This window comes from Hyalella azteca, unplaced genomic scaffold (genome assembly GCF_000764305.2).
Source record: "Hyalella azteca isolate HAZT.00-mixed unplaced genomic scaffold, Hazt_2.0.2 contig5580, whole genome shotgun sequence".
In the NCBI taxonomy this organism is placed as follows: domain Eukaryota; kingdom Metazoa; phylum Arthropoda; class Malacostraca; order Amphipoda; family Hyalellidae; genus Hyalella; species Hyalella azteca.
In genome coordinates this window covers 171,030-196,614 of record NW_025935765.1, presented here as the reverse complement: position 1 = coordinate 196,614, position 25,585 = coordinate 171,030, and the positions used below count along the sequence as shown (strand labels likewise).

The 25,585-nt window shown below is 38.6% G+C and overlaps 2 protein-coding genes across 6 annotated transcripts in view; both read right to left on the bottom strand.

Moving 5' to 3' along the window:
• LOC108665698 (dynamin) overlaps positions 1 to 18,446 on the bottom strand; it is a 30,793-nt gene extending 12,347 nt beyond the window's left edge. For 3 of the 5 annotated variants that reach the window (XM_018152483.2, XM_047880568.1, XM_018152486.2), the window contains exons 1-13: positions 18,222 to 18,446; positions 16,158 to 16,231; positions 14,769 to 14,918; positions 14,169 to 14,372; positions 12,537 to 12,667; positions 11,721 to 11,992; positions 11,109 to 11,454; positions 10,292 to 10,449; positions 5,937 to 5,954; positions 4,174 to 4,336; positions 3,401 to 3,532; positions 2,750 to 2,869; positions 1,530 to 1,736 (exon numbers count right to left, since the gene is read on the bottom strand). In XM_018152483.2, the coding sequence (XP_018007972.1) occupies positions 1,530 to 1,736; positions 2,750 to 2,869; positions 3,401 to 3,532; positions 4,174 to 4,336; positions 5,937 to 5,954; positions 10,292 to 10,449; positions 11,109 to 11,454; positions 11,721 to 11,992; positions 12,537 to 12,667; positions 14,169 to 14,372; positions 14,769 to 14,918; positions 16,158 to 16,231; positions 18,222 to 18,385 (2,139 nt within the window). In that variant the 5' untranslated portion in view covers positions 18,386 to 18,446. Of the gene's footprint in view, positions 1 to 1,529; positions 1,737 to 2,749; positions 2,870 to 3,400; positions 3,533 to 4,173; positions 4,352 to 5,936; positions 5,955 to 10,291; positions 10,450 to 11,108; positions 11,455 to 11,720; positions 11,993 to 12,536; positions 12,668 to 14,168; positions 14,373 to 14,768; positions 14,919 to 16,157; positions 16,232 to 18,221 lie in introns of all 5 variants that reach the window. The other 2 variants (XM_047880570.1, XM_047880571.1) reach the window with 2 other exon arrangements.
• A 2,885-nt stretch (positions 18,447 to 21,331) lies between these two features.
• LOC108665691 (anaphase-promoting complex subunit 13) lies at positions 21,332 to 22,895 on the bottom strand. Its single transcript, XM_018152468.1, has 2 exons — positions 22,739 to 22,895; positions 21,332 to 22,264 (listed from the first exon to the last, which is right to left on the bottom strand). Exons 1-2 carry the CDS (start codon positions 22,754 to 22,756, stop codon positions 21,971 to 21,973), a joined length of 312 nt encoding a protein of 103 aa, XP_018007957.1. The 5' UTR covers positions 22,757 to 22,895; the 3' UTR covers positions 21,332 to 21,970.
• Between the last annotated feature and the right edge of the window lie 2,690 nt (positions 22,896 to 25,585).

The window sequence follows — 25,585 nt, the reverse complement described above, 5'->3', positions numbered from 1 at the left end:
AATAGCTTCTTTTCCACATTAAAAAAGATGCAAAAGCTCCTGCACTTAGGAATTTAGGTAAGATCTTCTCATGCACCTGCCAGAGAAATATGTGAAGGCATCACTTGAAAAAATAAATATGACAGCTTCACTTTCGCGGAGAAATAGATTAAAGAGCATCTCTTATCCCATCAAAAAGGTGCACAAGTTTTACTTGCCAACACAAACGATGTGACGGTATCACTTGCCCAACACAAACGATGTGACGGTATCACTTGCCCAACACAAACGATAACACAAACGACGTGACGGTATCACTTGCCCAACACAAACGACGTGGCGGTATCACTTGCCCATAACAAACGACGTGGCGGTATCACTTGCCCAACACAAACGTTGTAAAAGATATCACCCAACACAAATGCTGTGACGGTATCACTTGCCCAACGAGAAGCACTAAATTAATTCCCCAAACAAGTGGACGGAGAAGCTACCTTCACATAGGGACCTTTCCATGAACTGGAGCTGTTGACCGCGCTCTGCACCACCGGTTCTCCCAGTCAACAGCATTCATTAATACCAGCAATAACACATGGCTACATTTTCTACCCATTGAATTCACCACCACATAAAACATTGATTTTTGGCAAGGATACTCTATGTTTATTTTTCACATAGCCTCTCGTGCGGATTAGTTCTCCCTGAGTAATTTCTCACGTTTGCATGATGCTCCTCAAATTAGACAGCGAATATATTTAGTCAAAGTGCTTCTTTGTTTATTAATCGGAGACCGTCTAACTCGGTTAGTCGGTAATGGTTAGTAGATTAGAAAGCTGACTGATTTATATATTGACGACATATATACCGTAATCATCATCTCATGGATTCGAATAGAAAAATGTCTAAAACGTTCAAATTGAAAAAAATTTGGAAAATCAGAGTAATTCCCAATCAAGAGCAAAATATAATAAGCAAGGGAGTTGACCTCCCTGGAAAGTTCTCATCTATACTGTGAGTCGAAGCTTTAATCAATTACATATTTTGAACAAGGATCGATGTATAAATCGAGCTTCTATTAGGCGAGTTGAGAACTCTATCTTGCAAGTAGATGGTCTGATCGTAATACGGGCGCCGGGAATAAGCACGTGATGTTATTAAATGATAAAATATCAAGCCGCTCGACATGATAGCTACAAAAACACCAAAGCACCACAACCCATCAACGCCCATAAATCAGCCTGTTGTGCATAAGGCTTTAAAGAAAGAATTTCATCAAAACTAGTACTTTGAAAGTAATAAATGATATTAAATTAAATAAATTACGAGATATTCTGTTTTGGCCAGTAGCTATTCGGTGAGATAAGGAGAAACCAACAGGACCATATACAAAATAAATACCATAATATGAACCAACAATATTCTGGGCATGTCACCTTGTAATTATAAACATTTTCTTAGACTGCTTACTATTCAGTAAGATAAGTTGACACCAATCGACCATAAACAGAATTAATATGGTATCATTTAGCATAACTATTTAGGTAAGTGACCTGGTCTCCAGTGGCGTAGAGATGCGCCAGCAGCTCGCCCATGATGAACTGCTTGGTGTTGTTGATCATGAGGTGCATGACGATCTTGGGCACGAGATCGCGGGTAGTTTTTGTCACGATCTTCATGTACGAGTCGACGAGATTACGGATCGTCTCCACCTGCCGCTCCAGCTGAGGGTCCATCGACGTACTTGTCTCGTTCGAACCCTGCACACGCGGTAGCCTTTTATTAGTACCTCAATTTTAGTACCTACCTCATTTAGAACCTCAATGTCACAATGTCACATATATACAGTCCTTGGCTTTAATAAGTACGTCTCAACGAGACGTACTCGTCTCGTTAGAACCCTGCACACGCGGTAGCCTTTTATTACGATTATTTTGTACCTGATTGACACATTAAAATTCATACTTTTCTAAGAATTATAAAATTACAAGAATTACACGCGGTAGCCTTTAGTTACGATTATTTTCTTCCTGCTTTACACATTAAAATTCATCCTTTTCCACGAATTACGAAATAATTATTGTGGTATGTTTTCCAATTCATAAGGCTTGCGTAATTTCTACTGAAATAAGGAATTACTATAGGTATGCTATTCACAATATTGAGCAAGCATGTTCTAACAAAAATGTACAAATTCACAGCATTTACATGGTAGTGTTTTCACCAAATAGTCTTTAGCATACTTTTATCGATGGACGATTAATTTCAGTTCAATGCTAGTATGATGACAGCGTTACCGTTTTTGTCATAAACAAATACGAGTACATGCATCATTTCCCTACTCTTTCCGTTGCTCTGGCTTCGAATACGTAATCCAGCCTCCTCTGAAAATTATTTTTCTTTGCCTACAGCTCTCACAAAAACAACATAGTCAATGAGATAGCTATGTTTTACCACGAGCTCTTCAACCATTGATTTCGTACAGGGAAACGTAGGTATCGATACTTTTTTACCAGAAGTCTTGCACTCAGTTTTAATATTATGTCAATGCAACGTTGATCCACCTTCAAATATTGGTTTTCTTGACATAAATCTAGATCTGTGCTACAGAGAACGACATAAATCCATACCATTCTAGATCCCGCATCATCAACAGAGAACGACATAAATCCGTATAATTCTAGATCCCGCATCATTAACAGAGAACGACATAAATCCGTACAATTTTAGATCCGTGCTACAGAGAACTAGTAGAAATTATTAGCGTGCTGACCTCCTCGCTGCTGCCGTGCTCAGACACTTTCTCCGGGTAGACGCCGGCGCGCAGGAAGGATGCCTTCCAGGAGTCCAGCTCGTCCTGGGACTCTACGCCGAGCTGCAGCTCTTTGTGGTCCTGGGGGGCACGACGTGTTAGATTGTTTACTCTTATATATTCTAATTTCTACACTTCTATATAATTTATATACAACCTTTTTATGCTTACATATTCTAACCTTTGTACTCTAATATTTCACACGTCATTCTCATGTTATCGTGCATGTGTGCTGATATTGCACGAGGGACACAAGGCGTTTCCTCACATGCTAGCCGTGCACACTTATATAATCTTGTGCGCTATTCTTGTTGTATAATACATGATTACTGTAATATCATACCACTGTGTTTATTCATATAAGGGTACCTATTCTAATAGGATGATAATATTGTTGTACTGTTGTTTCGTATTGACACAACAATATACTGTATTTTAATTATATAGTGAATTTTTTTTACAGATCACAACAATTGAATAATTCATTTGGTTAGGTTCATCATTTACTACTGAATTGCTCATTCAAATTCAGGCTTAGCCTCAATTAAGTCACTGCCGTAGTTAGGTCCTTCACAGAATAAGGCCATTACAAAGCCCTCACACGCCACCAACCTTGTAGACGTTCCTGTTCTCCAGGTTGTAGAGAGCGAAGACGTGGCGTCGGGACATGAAACCTTGCTCGATGTCCTTCAGCTTCAGGCTATCCAGCATCAACATGTACTTCTTGTCTCGCTCTTCTTCATCCTGAAAGACAGTCAGGGGATATTTCTACAGTAAGCAGTTTCTAGTTCTAGTAAGATTTATGTATCTCCTAACATGTATTTCCATACGATTATCATGTACGCCGGTAAACAGTTCGCGGGATAAAGCCTACTTAATCACTGCCAGCCAACTCCATGAAAATAGCATAATTAACAATATATATCAATACCAGAATACTTCCACCATAAATGATGAAAGAGCCAATCAATTGAATGCTTATATCATAATAGAATGCCGCTAACGCTACAATTATTGACAATATTTTATGAGTACTTAAAAATACTGATTGATGGCCACTAAAGCTACAATTCCCCATATTTGACCTCTGCAATGGTCGTGTGCTATACCTTACCTAATTGGTCACCTTTTCGTTCTCTTTTTTTACGGTCGATTATCGTTACGGTCGACCACTCTTTATTAATTACTTAAGAAATATCTTTACTGTAATTAATCTCACCTTGAACCACGAGAGTGACTCAGAGGTGAGCACAAATCAGTACCAACTATTACTTAAGAAACATCTTTATTATAACATTGTTCACCTTGAACCACGTAACTCGGAGGTGAGCACAAACCAATATTAACTATTACCTAAGAAACATCTTCATTGTAACATTGCTCACCTTGAACCACGAGAGTGACTCAGATGTGAGCACAAACCAGTAGTCGCGGCCGCCACCCTTCATGATGCCCAGGTTGGTGATGTTCATGTAGCCTTTCCTGATGACCTGATTGCCGAGCTTGTGACGCGCCTTCTGACTGCCAGACTCTGATGACTGCTGGGCGCTGACAGATGCAGACCAACATGTCAACACAACCAACCCAATTAAATATTTGATAAACACACAAATAACCGAGGCTCGAGAAAGCACACAGGTTTTCAATGCATACATAGGAATGTTTCTAGTCGAATATCTGTGATATTCGACAATTATGTATTTTGGAATGTCCTTGGCTAAATATTATTGCTGGACTAAACTAAACGGAGATTTAGACAACTATGTGTAAAGGAATGTTTTTATTGAAATATTTGTGCTAAAATAAATTAACCGAGTGTCAGCCAATTGCCAGATTTCTCAATCCGGTTCTTCTATACGTTTATTCAGTAGGTGCCGGGTGTTACTCATTTATTCATATCATTTTGAGACACCAGAATTTATCGACCCTTGTCCAAATGTGGCAAGATAAAATATCTGCATAACTTTGTTCAAAAAAAGTTCGTTCAGTTCATCCAAAGTTTTACCAGATCTGGCTACCAGAGAGAACTTAATCTCACGTTGCAATCCTAATCAATTCATACAAGTATGTCTCCACAATAGTTTACAAAGAAGCATTTGGCTCATAAATAACGCAAGTGACAAGTTCAGCAAGATTATACCAGTCTACTTGCATATATCTATATCATACATTTCCCAGCATGGGTCCAAGTTTGAAGCAAAATACTGATCAGATCTAAAACAGAGTAATCAGATCCAGTTCTTCTGAGGAAGTTTGCATCCAAACAACATACCCAGCACATCGAGTGCAGATGAACTACTTACATCTCCAACGTAAGATCTCCTGACTTGAAGGCCTAAAACTGTTTTACCTAACTAGTTTTTTGGAAGCATTAAAAAATAATGTATTCAAGCACGAGGTTGAAATAAAATTATTTTATGTGATTAATATCAGCACTCCCTTCACTGAAACAATCGTACAAAAAATTCAGGGTAAAAAAGTGCAAAGAAAAAGTGTGAGAGAAAAGACAAACCAAAGCCACCCGATTACATGGATGATAACCCTTCACAAAAAAAAAGGCTACAAGATATGTAAATTACTAGATTGGTTAGTGAATCAACTACAATAAGCGATGTTAAGATGCTTAGTATTGTCTAGTTTGGGGCAAGATGTTAATGCGCCAAGTGATGCGCAGTGTCTTTAGCTAAGACTCGGAGAAAAAAATTGCTGCATAAGCTACAACGAAGTTGATGTGAAGGTGTTGTGTGCTGTAAGCGTCCGTAAAAACGTGTTTGCAATAACAACAAAAAGGTGTGAATATTTTCAATATTATCAGATGGCAAAACTACTAAAAGTGTTGATGATATGCGAGATGAGGTATGCTTGATGATTGTCACTGAAACAAACTCAGCTATCAAAATTAAAAATCAATGAATATTTTTAATGCAGGCTTGAAGCAGCAGTGTACAGGAGAATTTAACTCAGGAAGTATCATCTGAAAATTTGTGAGGTAGCTTAACTTGAAGGAAAAATTTATTTGACACTAAAAAGAAAGATTTGAGCAAAGGTTTTGGTTTAAAGAACTAACTGCATTGACACGACTATTTATTAGGTAATAAAGTTTAGTAAAAAGATACCACTTGCTAGGTAGAGCAAGAGGGGCACTTACTCGGACACGGTCGAGCCTCTGGAGAGCGAGCGCATAAACAAAGAGGTCTCGGCGTTAGAACTGCCCCGTTATATTCGAGCGAGTGAGAGAGTGGGGCATTAGGAGAGAGCAGGCAAGTAGAAACGGAGATTGAGGGGTAGAGAGAGAAAGACGAAGGTTGAAGAGTCGAGAGATACGGGGCTCAAGTTGGGTGGAGAGAAAGAGAGTGGATGATTGATTTAGAGAAACATGGAACATGACGTAGAAGAAACAAAAAAGGGCCACAAGAATTCAATAATGCAAAAATAGTGCAATGAGAAGTTCAAAATTCATCTTTCCCATTTCTGAAGTTCAGGAGGTGAAAGCAGAGAGGTGAAAGATATCAAGAAAGAGAAAAGGAGTACAAGAAAAAGAAGGAAGGAGACAGCAAGCCCCACAGCAAACAGGACGATGTGCCAGAGAATAACAGAGACGCATCGAGGTAGAGACATGGAAGGTAGGAGGTAATCGTGTCATGGCTTAGATACATGGTTTACAAATATTCTAGAAGTCCATTGATAAATGAGGCAAAATTTGAAGAGAAGATTTGCCGCTTATTACATCAAAGGAAAGTTAATATATTCCTGCCACACAAATAATTATTACAATACATATCCAAGGCAATAATACAATATATACACAACAATAGATAACTCAACAAATGGGCAAACATTATTTCAATAAAATAGACTTACATTAATTGTTATCATAATTTTCACAGTAAAATTTAGAATGATTTAGTCATTGTTGTAAAATATTTTAAGAAAGTAAGAGGAAAAATGATTTTAAGGAAGTCAGTATTTACAAGCTTATATCAATCAATAGGTATGGAGTAAAAGAACTCAAAAATTTTACTATATAAGAAATAAGGAAATTTCCAAAAAAAAAATTGGTGAACTCGAAATCGCTTTCCGAAGCTCAAGACACCACCGAAGAAAACATAGTGATTAGATTCATGAGTCAAAGCCCATGGAGCTTAGCATTTCAAACTACAAATAATTGTCTCTGTAAATGCTACCTAGTGCTTCTTATAATGTTAAGGTAATATTCATAAATTCGTCAGGAATTTAAGAGCAAAGAAAACAGCCAGAATATTAACCATTTCTTAAGAATGAAAACGTTTCGGAGTCCAGCTCCATCGTCAGTTCAAAGTTCAAAACCTATAAGAAAAGCAGAATCAATTAGAAAACTAAATTCACATCGAAGATAAAAACATAAATTGACAAAAATAAAAACAAATACACATAAGGAGACNCAACTATAAAGATGCTCTCCCTCTTTTTATGCGTTCGTCCCTAGTATATAGATACAGTTGTGCGCAGTGCGCATCAGCGTACGTCGGTATGACGTCTCGCAATTTTTACACTAGGCTGGCGGAGCATAAAGGCAGAAGTTTTAGAACGGGAACTTTACTTGCGCATCCTCCTCATTCAACTGTGCGCGTCCATGCCGAGCAGTGTAATGTTCCGGTGTCCGATAGTGATTTTAGAGTTCTAGCTTACACGACCGGTGTTACTGACCTACGAATTTTAGAATCTCTGTATATTTTTAAACAGAAACCTCAGTTAAATGCAGCCTTCAGCTCCTATCCCCTTGAAATTGTTAATAGATAGGTCTGTCTCCTTATGTGTATTTGTTTTTATTTTTGTCAATTCATGTTTTTATCTTCGATGTGAATTTAGTTTTCTAATTGATTCTGCTTTTCTTATAGGTTTTGAACTTTGAACTGACGATGGAGCTGGACTCCGAAACGTTTTCATTCTTAAGAAATGGTTAATATTCTGGCTGTTTTCTTTGCTTTTAAATTCCTGATTAACTTGCGATTTAAGCAATCTAGTAATTTTATTACTCATAAATTCGTGAAATGCATGTAACATAGAATAAGACTGAGTCAATGTCATGTTACATGTACAAGAATAAGTTCAGTAGTTCACATTTCTGAATTCTGTGTTCAATTTTATGCATAAAAATTCACATGCTTAGATGCTAAATATTAAAACATTTTTGTAGGTAATTTTACTGAAACTAGAATAATACCGTAGTTTGCACGCCATTGCATTGAAATTGGCAGCTATCACTAAAATTATGGGATACTAGTACCTTAAATTTCAACATATTGTGGCGACCTATGGTCGTAGTCTGTAAAGGCTAAAGCTTTAGCGTAGTTAGAATATTTGGGCAATTTTGCTCTCCTTCCCGTTGCGGTCTAACATTGGTGCTGCAAATTTGAAATGACAATGCCAACTTGTTCAAGCGTACAATCACGGTTAACTCTTCATGCATTTGCTAAATAAAGTGAGATGATTTATAAACGTTTAATCGTTTGTGATGACCAACTTTGTTAATGATTTTCACATGGGAATAGTCGCAAAACTTAAGCATATAAGTAGAGTGTAGCAATTAGTAAAACAAGGACTTAAAACATTTCTGGTTCAATCCTATTAATCTTAGCACCTGTTGATACTAGAAATAAAGCAATCCTAAACCCTGGCGATATCTCATGAAAGACTCAAGCATATTAAATATAGTATAGCAGTTAGTGACACAAGGACTTAATCATTTCTAGTTCAATGCTATTAATCTTAGCACCTGTTGATACCAAAAACAAAGCAATCCTAAACCCTGGCGATATCTCATAAAAAACTTAAGCAAGACAATCATAGTTGGTACGTATATCGATGAAGCCGGGAGCAGTTACGTAAAAAATAGCTAACTAGCTTAAAGGAATTACTGATATTATAACGACTGTGTTTTCTCCATTGGCAGCAAATCAAGTTGTCATTAGTTATATATGTTATATGGACCATCTACTTTTTGGTAAAACTTGCTAAGTAGAGTCAAGGCCTCTAGAAGGATGGATGACGTGTACGAAGCTAAGGAGCGGTGGTGGCAGAACAACGGGAGAACTGATACATAAAAAATAAATAAACGACTGGAGGATTAGTGTAAAACATTACGGGTTACGGAACACGACACCTCAGGGATCGATTGCCAATACAACAGTAAAAAGATCAAAAAGAATCTGAACGTAGGAAGAAATAACTAACCGACCAACGTGTCCCTCTCGGGCTCTGGCTTGCAGAGAACTGGGAACAGTAATGTATTATGCATCACGGAGAGTATTGACGAGAAAGCGAGTATTATGCAGCATGAGTAGCGGGACAAGGCATGTTCGTTACAAGACACACACCGACTGTGAGCGTTCAAGTGATGCACGGCACAGGAAAAAGCTCACGGCGAAGTATTGACATGGAACAAATTCTCGTATAAGTGGATTGCATATGATTGAGTAGGTATTTCATTGGCACAATTGACTAACCTTGTGCATAACATATATAATGTAATGAAGGTATTGACATAGCGCATAAGTAATGGATAACATTTGGACTCATCACAATCGGAGCTGCCCATATAATCGAGACATATACAGTCCTGTGACTCCTGTCTCTACTTCGAGTTTGTGCATCCTTGGATACGGTATCAATCAAGCAGAGGGCAGAGCGATCTATTAATTAAAGGAACAAAAAGAGAGGTCATGCTAGAGGCGGAATACATTAAACCAAAGAAATGCGCGTGAAAGCTAATCAAGGGTCTCATAATAACAAGCATCCTTTTCGAAGGTCATCAAGGAAACGTAATTTTCGATGACAGATAGAATCCTCTAATACCCACAGATGTTACAGACTGACGTGAGCATGAATTACAGCATTTTTTTGCTGCTACGTAGCACGGATGATTTAACGATTTCTGCCTTAATTCAACGCAACTTCGTGATAATTCTCCATGCTTACTGCATCTAACTGCTAGTGGCATTGGATGTGTCATAAAAATGTTTTAGGTGAAAGGGTTAATTTCGTTTTAAATATAAGTACTGGAAGCATTAAGCAAGCAATCTACTAGCAATATTACAAGTTAACATGCAAGTCTGATACCTACTCAGGAATCAGCTTACAAATAAATGACCAGATCAGACCCTTACGTCGACTTAACCGCGGCATTAACACACTTATCATTATGTGCAATAATTTGGCATATACATTAACGTATATACAATTATGTTGCAGTATTCATAAGACAGAAGATGTATAGAAATTAAGAGAACAAATGCTATTTGAAGCTTATAGTAATTAAGACAACAAATGCTATTCGAAGCTTCTGATTGAAACGTGTCACTCAAAATGAGAAAAATGAATCAAACTGGGGAGGGAATAATGGACAAAATGAAAAGAAGAAAGGGATTCACAAAGCAAATTAGAGACGGTTAGACTGAGGAAGAAACATGATCAAGAAATTTGAGAAGGCAGCAAAACAGAAGAGACCATAAGCCCCAAACTCACTTGGCAAAGCCAATGAAGTCCTCGTGGTTAGTGTTCATGTAGGCGAGCTCGCAGTCGTTCATGAGTAGGATGTTCTCCTTGCAGAGCTGCTCGCGCTCTCTGATGTGCGATGTGATGATGCGCTCTGTCTCCTCCTGCAGGCGCGGGTACGGCGACATCTGCACACCAGAGGGTGGATCAGTACGAGAGATCCAGCGCCTATACTTTAAAAAAAAGTTAAGAGATCGTAAGTTCATCAGCCAATCATTGACGGCCTTTGAAGCAAAATCCACCAATCATAAACAAGAAAATAGACCGTAAGTATTTGTTCACTCAGCGAGTGAAAGTATGGCCCCTGATCAACATACATTGATGTAAGTTGCCTCATTTATGTCAACATAAATGCAATCGGAGCATATAAATACCCTTGGTGTCAGCACCTAACAATAACATCACCCCCATTACAAATATCCCTCCCATCACCACTGAGGAGCACATCTTGTTCAGAAAAGCACCATGCAACACAACGCACTATTACCACACATTACAATTCTGATGATGATGATTACAATGGTGTTTCAAATGTTCTGTGCACATAAAACTCACTCGTGAAACAGCAATGCATCTGAGTTAAAAAAAGCATTTTCTTTTGATAGTCATACTGGACCGTCCAAGCGGCTATATATAATCACTGTAACACAATCTAACACTGCGCTGTTAAGTTTACACAGGACATCACCCCAATTGAATTCTCATGACGGTAGTAAATCTATCACCCGTACACACTAAACATATTACTCTCCATATCTCCAGTGGCATAGACCACATGACAGCTCACCTTCATGGCAGTAGTGCGGACAACATTTGTTAGTTCTTGCACGACGAGATCTACACACTTGAGGCTTGGCTCCTTGAGACGTGCGATCTGTGTCTTGACGATAGCATCAAAAGCCATGTCAGGAGTGAAGAGCCCCACTCTGATACCGTGGATGTTGCGGATGGCAAAGGCAATGTCGCGACGCAGTTCCTTCTCATCAAACTCCATGCGCACGATCTCGTAAGGGAAGCGTTCATGGAAGAGCCTGTTGATCTTAGCACCTCCCGACAACTCTGCTGTGTTGATGGCAGCTGAGCCCGAACCTTCGATTGCGCGCTCGAAGTCGTTCTGCAGCTGCTGGATCATCCTTAGAAAATCCAATAAAATTAGGATAAGTTGAACAAATTGTGCTGTGACAAGTAATATTGAAATTTCATAATGCAAGGATGAATTGCACAACTAACAAATTCGTGTGGAAAGTCATGTACGTAGTGCATACCTAACGGTACAGTACTTTAATCGCCTTACATCAACACAGATCAAGTTACAACTGTGTTAATAAATTATACTATGGTACCGTACTTGAGCGCAAAATTCTAATACATCGGCAGGCACACTTGCCACAAAACTCACTGCAGCATAGCTTTGGTCTTGATAGCAGGGTCATCAGGCCTGAAATGTTTGTACTGCTCCACCTCCTTCTCCATGGAGAGGTACTGCTTCTGCAGCTTGTCTCTGAGTGCAGGCAACGTCTCCCTGATGTGGTTGGTGAGCTGCTGGTTCAGGACCCGTTGTAGGTAAGGCGTGCCGCAGCGCTCTGCCAGGTGGCGGTAGGCAGGATGGGAGAGGAAGAACTTGCGCTCTGCCGCCATGGCAGCCTTGATGTCCTTACGACCGTCTATGTCCTGTGAGAAATGGAATAAGGTTAGGTCAGCTGTGGTGGCCTTAATGTCCTTACGACCGTCTATGTCCTGTGAGAAATGGAATAAGCTCAAGTAGGTGGCCTTAATGTCCTTACGACCGTTAATGTTCAGTAGTAAAAGAAATAAGTTTAGATCAGATGTAATACGTAGCTTTGATTTCATTACGACCGTCTATGTCCTGTGAGAAATGGAATAAGCTTAGGTCGGTGGCCTTAATGTCCTTACGACCGTCTATGTCCTGCGAGAAATAGAATAAGGTTAGGTCAGCTATGGTAGCCTCCATGTTTAATAAATCAGTTTGTATCGTTAAGAAGGAAATTTGAGATAAATAGTAGCAGCATTCATGTTCTGATTTTGCAGTGGGATCTGCAGAGATAACCGGTCAGACAAATGAAAGCAAAATCAAAGTCCTTACAATCATACACGCCGAGTGCAGAAACTCAAGTCTGTCTATCACAGGTTGGGTAAATTGTGGGTATTTTTAATTTTTATACGACAAATAAGTTGTACAGAAACACGCCCTCACCTTCTGAGACCTGTTGACAACGCCCACATAGCCGCGACGTAGAGGCAGCAACTTGTTCTCCAACACATCCCGAGCATCTGTGCCTTCGTCCATCAAGTCCAACTTTGTGATCACGCCGATTGTACGCAAACCTTGGCAGTGAATACAAAACTTAGGAAGAAAGAATTGGAAGGAAAACTTGGAAAGACTTGGTCAATCAGAACAGGTAATGCAACAATATCAGTTTAGATCGTAAGGCATACACCAAATTAAGATAAATGGGTCAGAAGAAAGTAAGCTGGTACTATTAAGAATGGAATTAGCAGAATATTAACTATTCAATGTAAATTTATCTAGTACAACCAAAAGGACTAGATATCTCATTCTCCAGGTTTCAACTGATAAGAGCTACGTACTAACGTTTTTTTTAATTTTCCTAGCAGATAACAAGAAATGTAGGTATGTCCTTAGATCAATGCCTTAGCATCTATCAGTGTTACAAATGTAATCGCTCACGAGTACATTTGTACTTAGAATGGCCCCAGCACAAGAAACATGTGGCAGTTAACTTAACAGATCTTTCCACTACAAGAAACATGTGGCAGTTAACAGAATAGATGCTCCCACTACAGAAAACGTGTGGCAAATAACATGACAAATGTTCCCACTACAGTAAACATGTGGCTACCAACATAACAAATCTAAAATGACCAACATCAATCCTCAACCACGCGACCCCCATCTGGTACCCTGTCGCCTCAAGCACTGCAATAGCAAGCCTTCAAACTATCCAAAACTTTGCCAAGATACTAGCCACCGGCTGCCTCAAATGGCCCCGATCGCCCATCTTCACCATGAGACCGGCGTCCTTCCCCTGTCTGCTCACCTGGACCTGGCTTGTGCCCAGTTCCTCGCCAGCGCCCTCCAGCCCTCCCATACCTCATTCCACATCGTCTCTGCTCCCCTCGGAGACCACCCCATGAAAGCCTCCATCCAGTCGAGGTTCGGCCACCTTGTTGCACCATTTCTGGCAATCGGTATCATGCCTGCCGGTGCCTATGGAGAGACCAAGCGCTCCTTTCGCAAGGAGATCGCGTCCCGCATTGCGGCGACCGCCGTTAAAAACGCTATCCTTGCAGCCCCACCACCGCCGATTGCATCAGTAGAGGTCTCGCTTCCTCGCCCCTACCGTTCGGCGCTATCCCAGCTCCGCTCGGGATACTGTAGCTCTTTGGCGTCCTACACCTTTAGGGACGGACGCACCCCTAGCGCCGCCTGCTCGGAGTGCGAGGATCCCCTCCAGTCCGTCCAGCATCTCTTTGCCTGCCCCGCCTTCCCCACGTCCTTCAGCGTCTCCTCACTGTGGGACAACCCCGTGGAGGCGGCGGCTTTCCTGGCCACCCTCCCTGCCTTCACCCTTCGCCCTCCTCCCTCCTCTTCCGGTACCTCCCCACCGGCGAGCGTGACGTCGCAACAAACAACAGCAACAACATGACAGATGTCCCCACTACAGGAAACGTGTGGCTACTAACAGGACAGATCTTCCCACTACAGGAAAAGTGTGGCTACTAACATGACAGATGTTTCCCCACTACTATAAACATGTGGCTACCAACATGGCAGATGTTGCCACTACAAAATACTAACACTTACCATCAGGGTCAGCATCCTTGGAGAGCTGCAAGGCATCGCTGTTGGCCAAGTCACTGTTTGCTGGGGTCACGGCCAGGATGAGGCACGACTCCTTCGTGATGTACGTCATGATCATCGACCTGATCTGCTGCTCAATGTCGGCAGGTTGGTCGCCGATGGGCACTTTTGTCAGTCCAGGCAAGTCGATCAGCGTCAGGTTTAGGACTGGAAAACAAATCCATGAGTATTTTATAATTGATTAGTGCTTAAAATGTACAAGTAATCCTAATATAAGTTCTGTAATGAAATTTTATGAGTTTATAATGGCATAGAAAGTTGTATGGAACTCATTTCATGGATTTCTCATATTTCACTAATTTACATTTGAATATCAATGTTAATTTTCCATAATATAATAACAATCAATGGTAATTATCTTTTATAAAATATTAACCGTGTTACATAGAGGAGTAAGCAATAGAAAGTCTCTGACATACAGGAGTGTGTAATTGGAATTCCCTTACTTGAATGAATAAGCAATGCTTATTCCCTTACATACAGAGGTAATCAACAGTAATGACTCGTGATCCAACAAATATAATTAATTCCCAAAGAACACACCATTGGGGGAGTACACGCGCAGGTTGATGGGCAGGTTGGAGATGCCCTTGTTGTTGCCTGTGATCCGGTCTGTGTCATCTTCAATTTCTTTCCGGATGGCATCAAAATTCATGAACTTCTCACCCTTTTTGTGCAAAAATTCTCCGTATTCTGAAAAAAATCGGCAATGTTTAGGACAAGATTCTCCAGGCAAATATTCAAAAATAGAAAAACACAGACAAATCGAGAATAAAAATCTTCTGTATAACAATTAGGGAAAATATTATGCTGATGCATTTTGCATATTGTGTATCGAGAGGCCTAAGAAAACATGAAAGTTTCCTCACAATAGTGCACTGGATATTATTTATACAGGTACATCTAGTATGCATATTAATTATATTACCTAGAATAGTGCCTCAAGATTGTAAATTACCACCAATTTATTTGAAATATGCATCCTTATTGGCAAAATATACAATTAAAAATTTTCACTGCAAATCAATGCTATGTAAGTGTTCATAGGAGCTTCAATAATAAATACTAAATGAATGACACAATGACTTGCATCATGACTGATGAGATTAAAAGGCAGAGAGCAATAATAAAATATGCTCATTGAAAAAAACAGGACAAAATAGGACAATGTTATCATAAGCATTAATAGGAATTTATCAGTCATGTTCATTATTTTCATTCAGTTTTAAAAATGGCCAAGCAAAAAGTAACATGATAATTTCCATGAGCACAATAAAATAAAATAAATATCCTGAAACTGCACCAGAATCAAGATTATGAATGAAAGCGGTATGAAATGAAACATAACTGCAGAAACTGTTGACTGAATAGTAATAGCATCTACCGTAAAATGGGGTAACTTAGACCACTTTTTTTTTATAAATAATGCCATTTTTTTACTAGCTAAATTAAACTTGATTTGAAACATGCAAAATACAGGTCAATACTCTAGCTTCACTCACCATAAATTGCTGGCTCCTGCCTCTCATAGTCTTTATGTAATTTTTTGATAGTGAAGGAACAGCACCTATGATGAATGCAGCAGCATTTCAGAAGACCCTTGATAGTGAAGGAACAGCACCTATGATGAATGCAGCAGCAGAATAGAAGACCCTTGATAGTGAAGGAACAACAATAGATACTTTGTTCACTATTAAAGTATCTAAATTAAAAAACTTTGAAGCTCAGAAAAATTGCTTTTAATCAACAGAAAAATTTGGTAATTGGCAAGCAAACTTGAGCTCAAAATATTGAATTCTTATACCTAAGATTCATCGGTTGAAAAAGTTCATTACCAAGCTAGCTAGGTAATGTTAAAAGTTATTGGAAATCATTCCTGAAAATAGTTCTTCAATCAAATATATAATACACAGAAGAAATATTACTACTCACCAACAGGCCCATGTATTAATTGTAAAATGAGAGGTCGTCTTGTGACAATACCAGAGCCCCGAGGAAGGAAATCCCTGCACAACAGAAAGAAAATCAAGACAAGAACAACATGTCAAATAAACTATCCATAAAACTGTGGAATCATGGCATTTTTTGCATCATTTACACTGAATCTAGTTGGTTTTGAATCAAAATTAAAACTTCAGTTATATTTCTCCATTGTCATATAAGGAATGTAACCTATACCAAAAACAAAACAATATCTACACAATAAGAATGTTAGGTTTTAAACCCCCAAAACCATTCAATCCATTTCATTGTTTCATTGATTTGCATTCCAACAAAACCAATTAAAATGTAAGAAACCACTAGTTTGGAGCTGAATATATAGATACATACATACAGTACATAAATAAAGTTAGTGGGACTGGGACAAAAAAAAATTTTTACAATTGAAGCCAGGATTCAATAATGTCATAATGCATAGAATGTTGACCAAATAGTAGAATTTTAATTTTTCAACTTTGAGTTAAAACTTGACCATAACAGTTATATAAAACATTCATATCAACGGTATAATTAGACCCCGGCATTTTCATTCCTGATACAATGATATACTGCATCAAAAAATCTACTGGCATCAAAAATTGCATAAGAAAAAATCTGATTTCACATAAATTACGAAACACCTTACTTGCTAAAAGCCTGGTTTAGATAAAATTAAAAAATATATATTTACAGTAATAATACAATCCTTCAAACATGTCAGTACTCAGTACATGTATGTTGAACCAACTTTGTGAACAATATAAGCTAAGCAAGAAGAAAAAGAAATGCACAATCAAGAACTCAATTGCCATATTAGAAAATTTCTACTGAGCATGAAAATCTTGTGGCTCCAAAATGCTATTTTTAATAACTTTTAAATCTTGCAGGCCAAGTGTGCACAATGCACTTATGTTAACATTTGTACCCACTACCCAGAAATTCTACCGCAAAATTGGAATAGTGAGGACTGAGGAGCAGCATGCTGACTTCAAAGAAGATTTTGGCTGTGAGTTCAACACAAGGGCTAAAGAGTTGCACTTTAATCCAGCTCTATTTTCCCTCGCATTGGACAGGGGAGGAATAAACACAATGGAAACTTTCTGTAGCATACTGATGATCTGCAAGTGTTGTACTAGTCTACTAGATTCTTCACAATTTATTCAGTGGAGGACTGGAGGTTTAACACAGATAAAACAAAGTCTTTCTGTAAAAAGTTTTCTAGGAACTATACCTACAGCAATAAAAAAATTAATTTAGAATCAAACTAATTTGCCACAAGCTTATTTGTTGATTTTCAATAATAACAAGTATCAATTGTACAATTTTATAAATTTATTAAGAAATAAATAATAATTAAACTCTAGGATCTAGAAGTCTAGATATTTTAGGCATCTAGGCCTAATACTAATGCAATAGCTTAAAACCTGACCAATATTTATTTTGAAAGATTTCAGATTTGTTGTTTATTGATCCTTCGAAGTTAGAACTTTTGTTGTTATTGCTGTCTTATGTTTATTTAGTACCTACCTGGTTGAATAAGGTTGCATCTTGTGAAACTGTGATAGTAGGCCTAGTGGAATTTATTGCTTGGTTCAATTTTATGCTAAGATTCAAACCCAATAGCTCAATAACTAATGAGCATTATAAGGCTACCTACCTATGTTGTGAGAATGTTAATAAAAAAAGCATGTATTGTACAATTTTGTTCACAGTTGTTGTCCTAATCAGACCAGAAAATATCTACTGGGTTTCTGAAGGAAGTTAACCTTTCCCAATCTTGGGGAAAAGAATGTTCAAAGTTGGAGACAGAGAGAAATTTTGAAGGGATAATCATAATGTGCCTATCAGAAAATTATTAATGCAGATTTGCATGGCATATTTGACTGTAAATAATTTAAATATATTACTTCCCTTTAAAACTTAGCTGATATTTTCTCAAGTTCCTCTGAGTGGTGGTCTAAATTTAAGAATCCTGATTACTGAACCATACAATTTGATACAAATTACAATTCTCACCTGCCAACAAAGTTTTCCAAGACGGATGATTTACCAGCAGATTGCCCGCCAACAACGGCAATTTGCGGTAAATCTAATTGCATATGAACTCCCAATTGTGTAAATGCATCTTGTAATTTATTTACAATAGGAATTAGCTGTTCCATTCCCACGTTGCCCGCCATTGTGTTAGATTATCTACCCACTATTATCAGACACACCAAGTTACAACCATCAGTCAGAGCACTAGAGATTATTGCTTCAAAGTTACCCTGGAGTGGGTGTCATCCCTTGTGTTAGGGTAAAATCTGTAATCAACTGATAAACTGACTGTGATCAATGCATTATTCATGCTTTTTAACTCGCGTTAGAACGAAATCACAAATAATCAGGCCAATCATTGAATCGCAAATTTCTATTCATATAGAATTCATTTCTAGGGTCATACGGATATTGCGCTTTTAGATCTACACTCAACGGCCATCATCAATGAAAATGAAACAAATCAGGTCATATAGAATTCCTGGATTGTAAAAAGTGTTAATCTTTGAAATGATAGTCCATATTCTATAGTATTGGCGTATTCTATAACCGACACTGTTTAGTGGGTGAAGAAGTCGTTACCCCATATTGAGGACTTTACGTGAAACAAAACAAATGCTTTGGGTCGATCGCACGATCGGATCCACCCTCTGTTTTCAAAATACAGATGGGTCAAACGAAAAAAAAAGTCCTCTGCAAAATATATAGATGTAGTTATGTTTCTACTACTATTCTATAAAACTCGAATCATATAGGCGATGAAGATACTGGAGGCTAATCAATGACAAACGAAGTGATCCAAAGAAAATGTTCTGGAGAAGTCAAGGATAAACTTGCAAAATTTCAAACAGCCCGATAACAATTTAATCAATACTAATTAATTGAGAGAGTTGATAAGATTGTAAATCAAGATATTTTAACCCTTTAGGAACTCATCTGCTGCATTGTCGATTACGTGATGCTGAAAACGGATATGATATAACATCTTCAACTACAAGCGATATATTGAATTCTACACAACTATTGCATAATTGGAGGACCGCAAAATTCGTTGAAGGTCGAAACTGATTGATTATTGAAAACCATTGATGTTATTAGCAGCTGGAAAACCCCACACACTAAATTGTTGAACTGACACAAGTTGGTTACGTCATAAGTAAAAAGCACTCCCGCGTTGGATACGAAAAATTTTCATGTAAATGAATATGAATGAGGAAGTACTAATTAAATAAAAAAAAAAACAATATCACTCTTTTGTGTCATTTTTAGGTACATAGTGAATAATGGGAAGAAAAACAACATACAGTAAAATTATATTCATTGTTCAGCGTGATCACATGGAGAAATTTATGTTACGTTCAAGTGAAGTAACGCACAAGCTAATCGTTATCATAACGCTCTTACGCTCAGAAGTTATAGCGTAGAGTTGTCGGGTTGAATATTATTTGTAACGCGTTAACAAATTTCAAAACCTTACTTTCAAATAAATCAAATAAAAGAATTTGACAATCTGCGTTAAACAGAGAAAAATATTCACTCGATATGCCATCGAATAATCTGTTGACAGCTCCAGAAAAACATCAATCAAAAGGTCAATGGGATAAATGGGCATGTCGTTCCAGTTAACTTATACCCATGACCGAGGACAGTGGTAACACTTTCTGGGTCATGAGCGACATTTCGTTTTCCACTCCTGCGAAATGTTCACTGCCTAACACAAGATGAAGACAATCTGGCAACGATGAGCAGCAGCTGCCACCCGGCCACTCCACTCAAACAAACCGTTCGCGGCAGCCCACCACAAAGCAAATGGAGTGCTTATTTAATGCACTAAATGGGAATTTATATTATAGAATGAAACTATAAATACATATCACTGGTTAACAAGTATGTTGAGTGGTACGCGTCGACAATAAACACCCCCAAATGGTACGGAAAAAAAGTTCGAAACCAATGATCTTGTATATAAAAAGTCGCATATGAGACCGGGATAGCTGAAACATGGACGAGCACGGGTCATGTAATTGTGACTTTATCAGAATGCATACAATTATGTCGTATGATAATATATTGAATATTAAAATTTATTGTTTCACAAAGTCACGAGTTTCATATGTATCATGAATCAGTAACTCTCGTGCGCCCTAATGAACTGACGTTGCGATCTCAATCTGGCTAGAGGCTGTACTGTTTTTACCTGGTATCAACTATAAAAACATCAGAAAACAGGGAAATCCAAGCTTTTTATCGTTAATTTTGGGATTAACATGCAGCTGTTAGGGAGATGAAATTTCGAATTGCAACCAAACTGGATCAGAATATCGAAATTTTCTGCTGACATCTCGCGCATTGTTTTGTACGAAAAATAAGAAGTAAAATTTGTACATAAATTACCAGGAAAAAAAATTCGTTTCCAATCATAGATATGAAGAGAAAACTACGATGAAAAACAGATAAATCGGAGCTAAATTTGAACAGCTGATGGCTCCTACAAAACTTAATATTCTGCGACGCTACTGATAAATACTAACTACTGCAGAAATATTTTCGGGTATTCATTTAGTAATAAACTTCATTGTAGTAAACTTCAAGGACGCCAAAATTGATCGCTAAAAATATAACGAGGAAATGAGCTCGCACACTTAGCTATTTAAGCGGCGATAGAACAATTAGTCTCAACACGAGGATTATTAACGAAAAACCGCCATTAGATTGGAATAAATTATACAGCCTTATCCATGTCACCATGAGGTCAGGGTGCATGATATACTAATATACATGTCAAGATGAGCTCAGTGTACAGGTTAAGCGTCAGTATGAGAACACGATAAGAGATAAGATTATGTACAAGTTTAGGATGAGGGATAATTGTTGTGCACATTCTTGCAGAATGTGGCAGTCTGTGATCGCGGTGCAGAATGTGGCAGTCTGTGATCGCGGTGCAGAATGTGGCAGTCTGTGATCGCGGTGCAGAATGTGGCAGTCTGTGATCGCGGTGCAGAATGTGGCAGCTGTCTCTTATACACATCTAGATGTGTATAAGAGACAGGTATCTGAGTGAGGCACGGTATCTACACAAGCACGGTACCTGAGAGGCTTGAGGCAGATGCTGACAGTCGTGCTGGTGAGGCTGGTAATGATGCTGGCAGTAAATGAGGCAGCAATGCTGGCAGTTGAAGGGCAGGAAGTCAAGTTGCTTGCAGCTGGCAAAGCTGCAGTGCTCACCAAGCGACGGTAATTCCATGGCAGAAATTGTCTTCCTTTGAAGCCGAAAATTATTTCTCAACGATCCTTCTAGAGCTTTTATTCGACGTCTGAATCATAAGTGAGCAAGGCAAAAAAGTGTGAAGTCTCAGTAGCTACTGCAAATTAGTGATGATGCAAGGGTTTTGTACAATTTTCTAAAAAATCGGAGCAAATATTGGATATGGTATTTTAACTTTGGGCCGTTTACTGATAAATTATAGGAGAGTGTGGGCGTATATTTGTCTGGAGCTGAAAATAAATGTTGGAGGTGATAAGTTATCGGAAACTTATTGTAAAGGAAGGTTGGCAAACGAAAACTGGTAACAGTATTGAGTTGAGGTGTAAAATAGCGTAACAATAGCTATAGCAGCGTAAAAATAGCTATAATAGGGAGGCTATATCTACAATAACTATAATAGTGTGGGTATATCTACAATAGTGTAGAAATAGCAGTAATATAGGAGCTATACACGTTTGTACAGCTAGCGCACATTGAGACGAGATCGTGCAGAAGCCGACAACCCCCTGTAGTCAGGATTACTGATGGGTTCGTTGGAAGGTACAGAGGGCGGAGTTTTTTGTAGTTCCCCCAGCAATAGGTCGCTCCAGCGGCTCTCCAGCTGCCGCAGGGTTAGGTTGGCTGTGGCACTGTCAGGTTCAGGGTCGGGGAGCTCCTGTAGAGGGACTAGTATGTCTTCAAAGGGCAACACGTCCTTAGCCCAGTCACAGTCTATCACCTCTAGCAGTAGACCGTCCACCAACACATGCGAGTCCAGCTGAGGATGTCCAGGAAAATGTAACAGTTGTTCTTTCAAACAAGATCACGTCGATAAATACGACAGTTGTTATCTACACATATACTATTTTACAACAGACATAATATGACCTGTTTTTAAGATTATCTTCAATTTATGTCTTAATCTAATTGGCATGCTGTAGACTTTTGAAATTAAAAAGAGGAGTATTTTCATATCAATTTTCCATAATTTTGTTATTAATGATAAGCGACTAGCTATCCAAGACATCTTAAGGTAAACATTTAAAATACATTTCTTCCTATGTTGCGAAAGAAACCATTGCAACTAACCAACACCTCTACACCACCATTACGATACAACACATCATCACACCGTCACCACACATCATCACACCGTCACCACACATCATCACACCGTCACCACACATCATCACACCGTCACCACACATCACCACACATCATCACACCGTCACCACACATCATCATCACTCACAGGTTTGTAGGCGGTCATGACGGACTAGAAGCTGCTGGAAGTGATGCGGCCACGATGAATACGTAGAAAAATATACGGGTTAGTCTAACTATCCTTTTCTCTTCATTTAATTACGTTATGACTATAAACTAATGTATAATTGAGCAAAGATTAACAATTAACCTATACGTATGAAAGGTTATATTTGATGAGCGTACGATTAATCAAATTAATCAATAACGCGTTTATAATACTTGCATAAACTACCATGAATATTTATTATTAGAGGATTATTTAGTTACGATTTGTGAAAGGTGCAGCTAAAGATTGCGTTATAGAGATACGATAAGAAGTTTATCAAGTCTACATCCAATATTTCTGCGTAAAAAGGCAAGAAAAAAAGTTTTGTGATGGCCCAAATCCTCGTAGTGGATGTAATTTTCAAAAATAAATAAGCAAGGTTAAGTAAACTACAGATTACAAGTAGGATTAGACGTTTCGACACTGAAAAAAGTAAATAGGTCATATTGTACAAATAGTGACGCACTTATTTATACCATTTGCCTGAACAGAGAGCGGACGTAGCACAGATACGCCCGTTCTCGGACCAAACTGGGTCAGGGTGAAGCACATAGGGGGCAAAAAAGTGCCTCGCTTTTTGAACAAAAGTGTAACTCATTACTGTGAGTGTAGGGCTGGCTACGGACCCAGGGGCCGCGCTGTACTCCCTTCAGCACAGAGACAGCAACCGCACACACAACCCTGTCAGAAAATTGCCGCAGTCGAGGAGCCATGCAGTCACGGATGAACATGTCTGTCACACTGTCGCACCAGCGCAGTTATATGGCAAAAATACAGCAGTAATGTCCAAGAGATCAAAATATTCACATATGACTGCGAGAAAACGACCGGGGAACATGGTCGACCTGTTAGCGAAGGTTCTTGAGCCGAACGGCCTTGGTCATGGCGAGAATTTCGAACTGGGAGAAACTTGTGAAAGAGGATAGCAAAAAAATGCTTTTTAAAGCAATAATACAATTTAAGTCTAGTTAAAAATTAAAAGCAGAGGCTCAATTTAGATAAGGAAGGGTGTGAGACTAAGCGCGTTTTGCGGGCCAAAAAAATTAGTGTGCGGGTGCCTGCTCTGTGCTGCCGTTGGGTAACTGGGCTTCAAGTTTGGCATCTTTAATGATAGAAAGTCGGATTTCTTATTAAAATAGACGGGAATTTACCTTATCATGCTCAACGGAGTATAAAATTTCGGTAAGTCTCTTAATTTTTCTCTGAATTAGTCCAGATTAACGACGCTCACTGTTTCATATCAATGGATAAAACATTCTGAGATGCAATTGATTTATTCATTGAAATTCCGTCTACAAACATATTATGAATTTAAAAATTAAAAATGAGTAGACGAGTTAAAAAAATAGATATTGAATAAGTATAAACATAAAACATATGTCAAGCCATTCATTTCTTATCGCGCGCGAAATCGGGCCAGCTACAAAAAACGTAGCCTATATCTTAGATATTTATCCTTCACTCATGTGTCAGTGCAGAAATTACCGCGTGCATTGTCCGTAATGAGGGACACTGCAATAGCTTCAATCAGACGACGTTAGAACTTGAGAGCCCTGAACGGTATACGTTACACCACAGATGCCGGTATAACTTGACGACAAAGAGTGGCTAAGTAAGTTACACCACAGATGCCGTTATAACTTGACGACAAAGAGTGGCTACGTACGTACAGATGCAGTTATAACTTCAGGGTTACACAGGAATGTTTACAACTCAATCTTTAGCAGACATGAAGACTAGGCTATGGAAAACATCACAAATAGCGACGTATTTATAAAATATGAGCGCCCTAGGACAGCACAATTCTCCTTATTCTAGCAAAGAAAAAGCAACTGAGCATTTGGATCAACAGAATAAATTTCTGAATTCCATAACTTTCATGATGGAGTGAGTGGTTCTTTGAATTTATGAAAGAAGGAATTTTGGAATTCGAGCCAACAACTTTCATCGGTAATCACTAAAAATGCTTTAGAATTGCGGATTTAACTTACAAACAATATAATGATTCACGTGTGTTTAAAAATTAGGTTCTTGTGATTTCAAAAGGACTTCTAGGACAAATATTACAGCAATAAACCAAGGCCACAGTAAAAAGGCCAAGAGTAAAAATAACAAAAAATTCTGAAAGAAGAAATATATGTACTTTGATATGTTGCTGCGGAAGATTGAGACCAGCATTTATTCCGTAAGTTGGGCTTGTCTTTACCGATTTTTATTCATCAAAAGCGAGTTACTGAAGAACCTCAAGTGGTCAGCAGAAATTCGATCGTGGTTAGCAATAAATTTTATCACGTATACGAAAACTATTCCTAACTGGTAACTACTCTAGTATGCTGGAAATAACTAACTGATAACTATTTTGAATAGTGCACACTATTCAGCGCATTTTCTCATTTATGGGAAAAAAGCGCTATTGTGCTCGTCATGTCCGTTCGTCCGTCCGTCTGTCTGTCCGTGACTTCGAGTTTTCGTCGACGAGAAAATGCGCTCTGTCACTCACTGCATTGAGTACCGAGCTATATTTTTTACATGTACAGCGGAGAAATGATGAGATTCTTGGCCTTCAATGATAGATCACAAGGCAGCTGAAACTATCTATGTAATAGTATAGAAAATATAGCCTGAAGATCACTAAAGGTAGAGGCAATGCTTACCAAGCTTCTTACAAGAGCACTAGCAAAATTCAGTGTAAAGACTACAGGAGGCAGGACTAGTCACGAAACCTAGTCACGGTATATTAATCTTACAAACTAACCTTAATACGCCGACGGATTAGTGATAAATTTA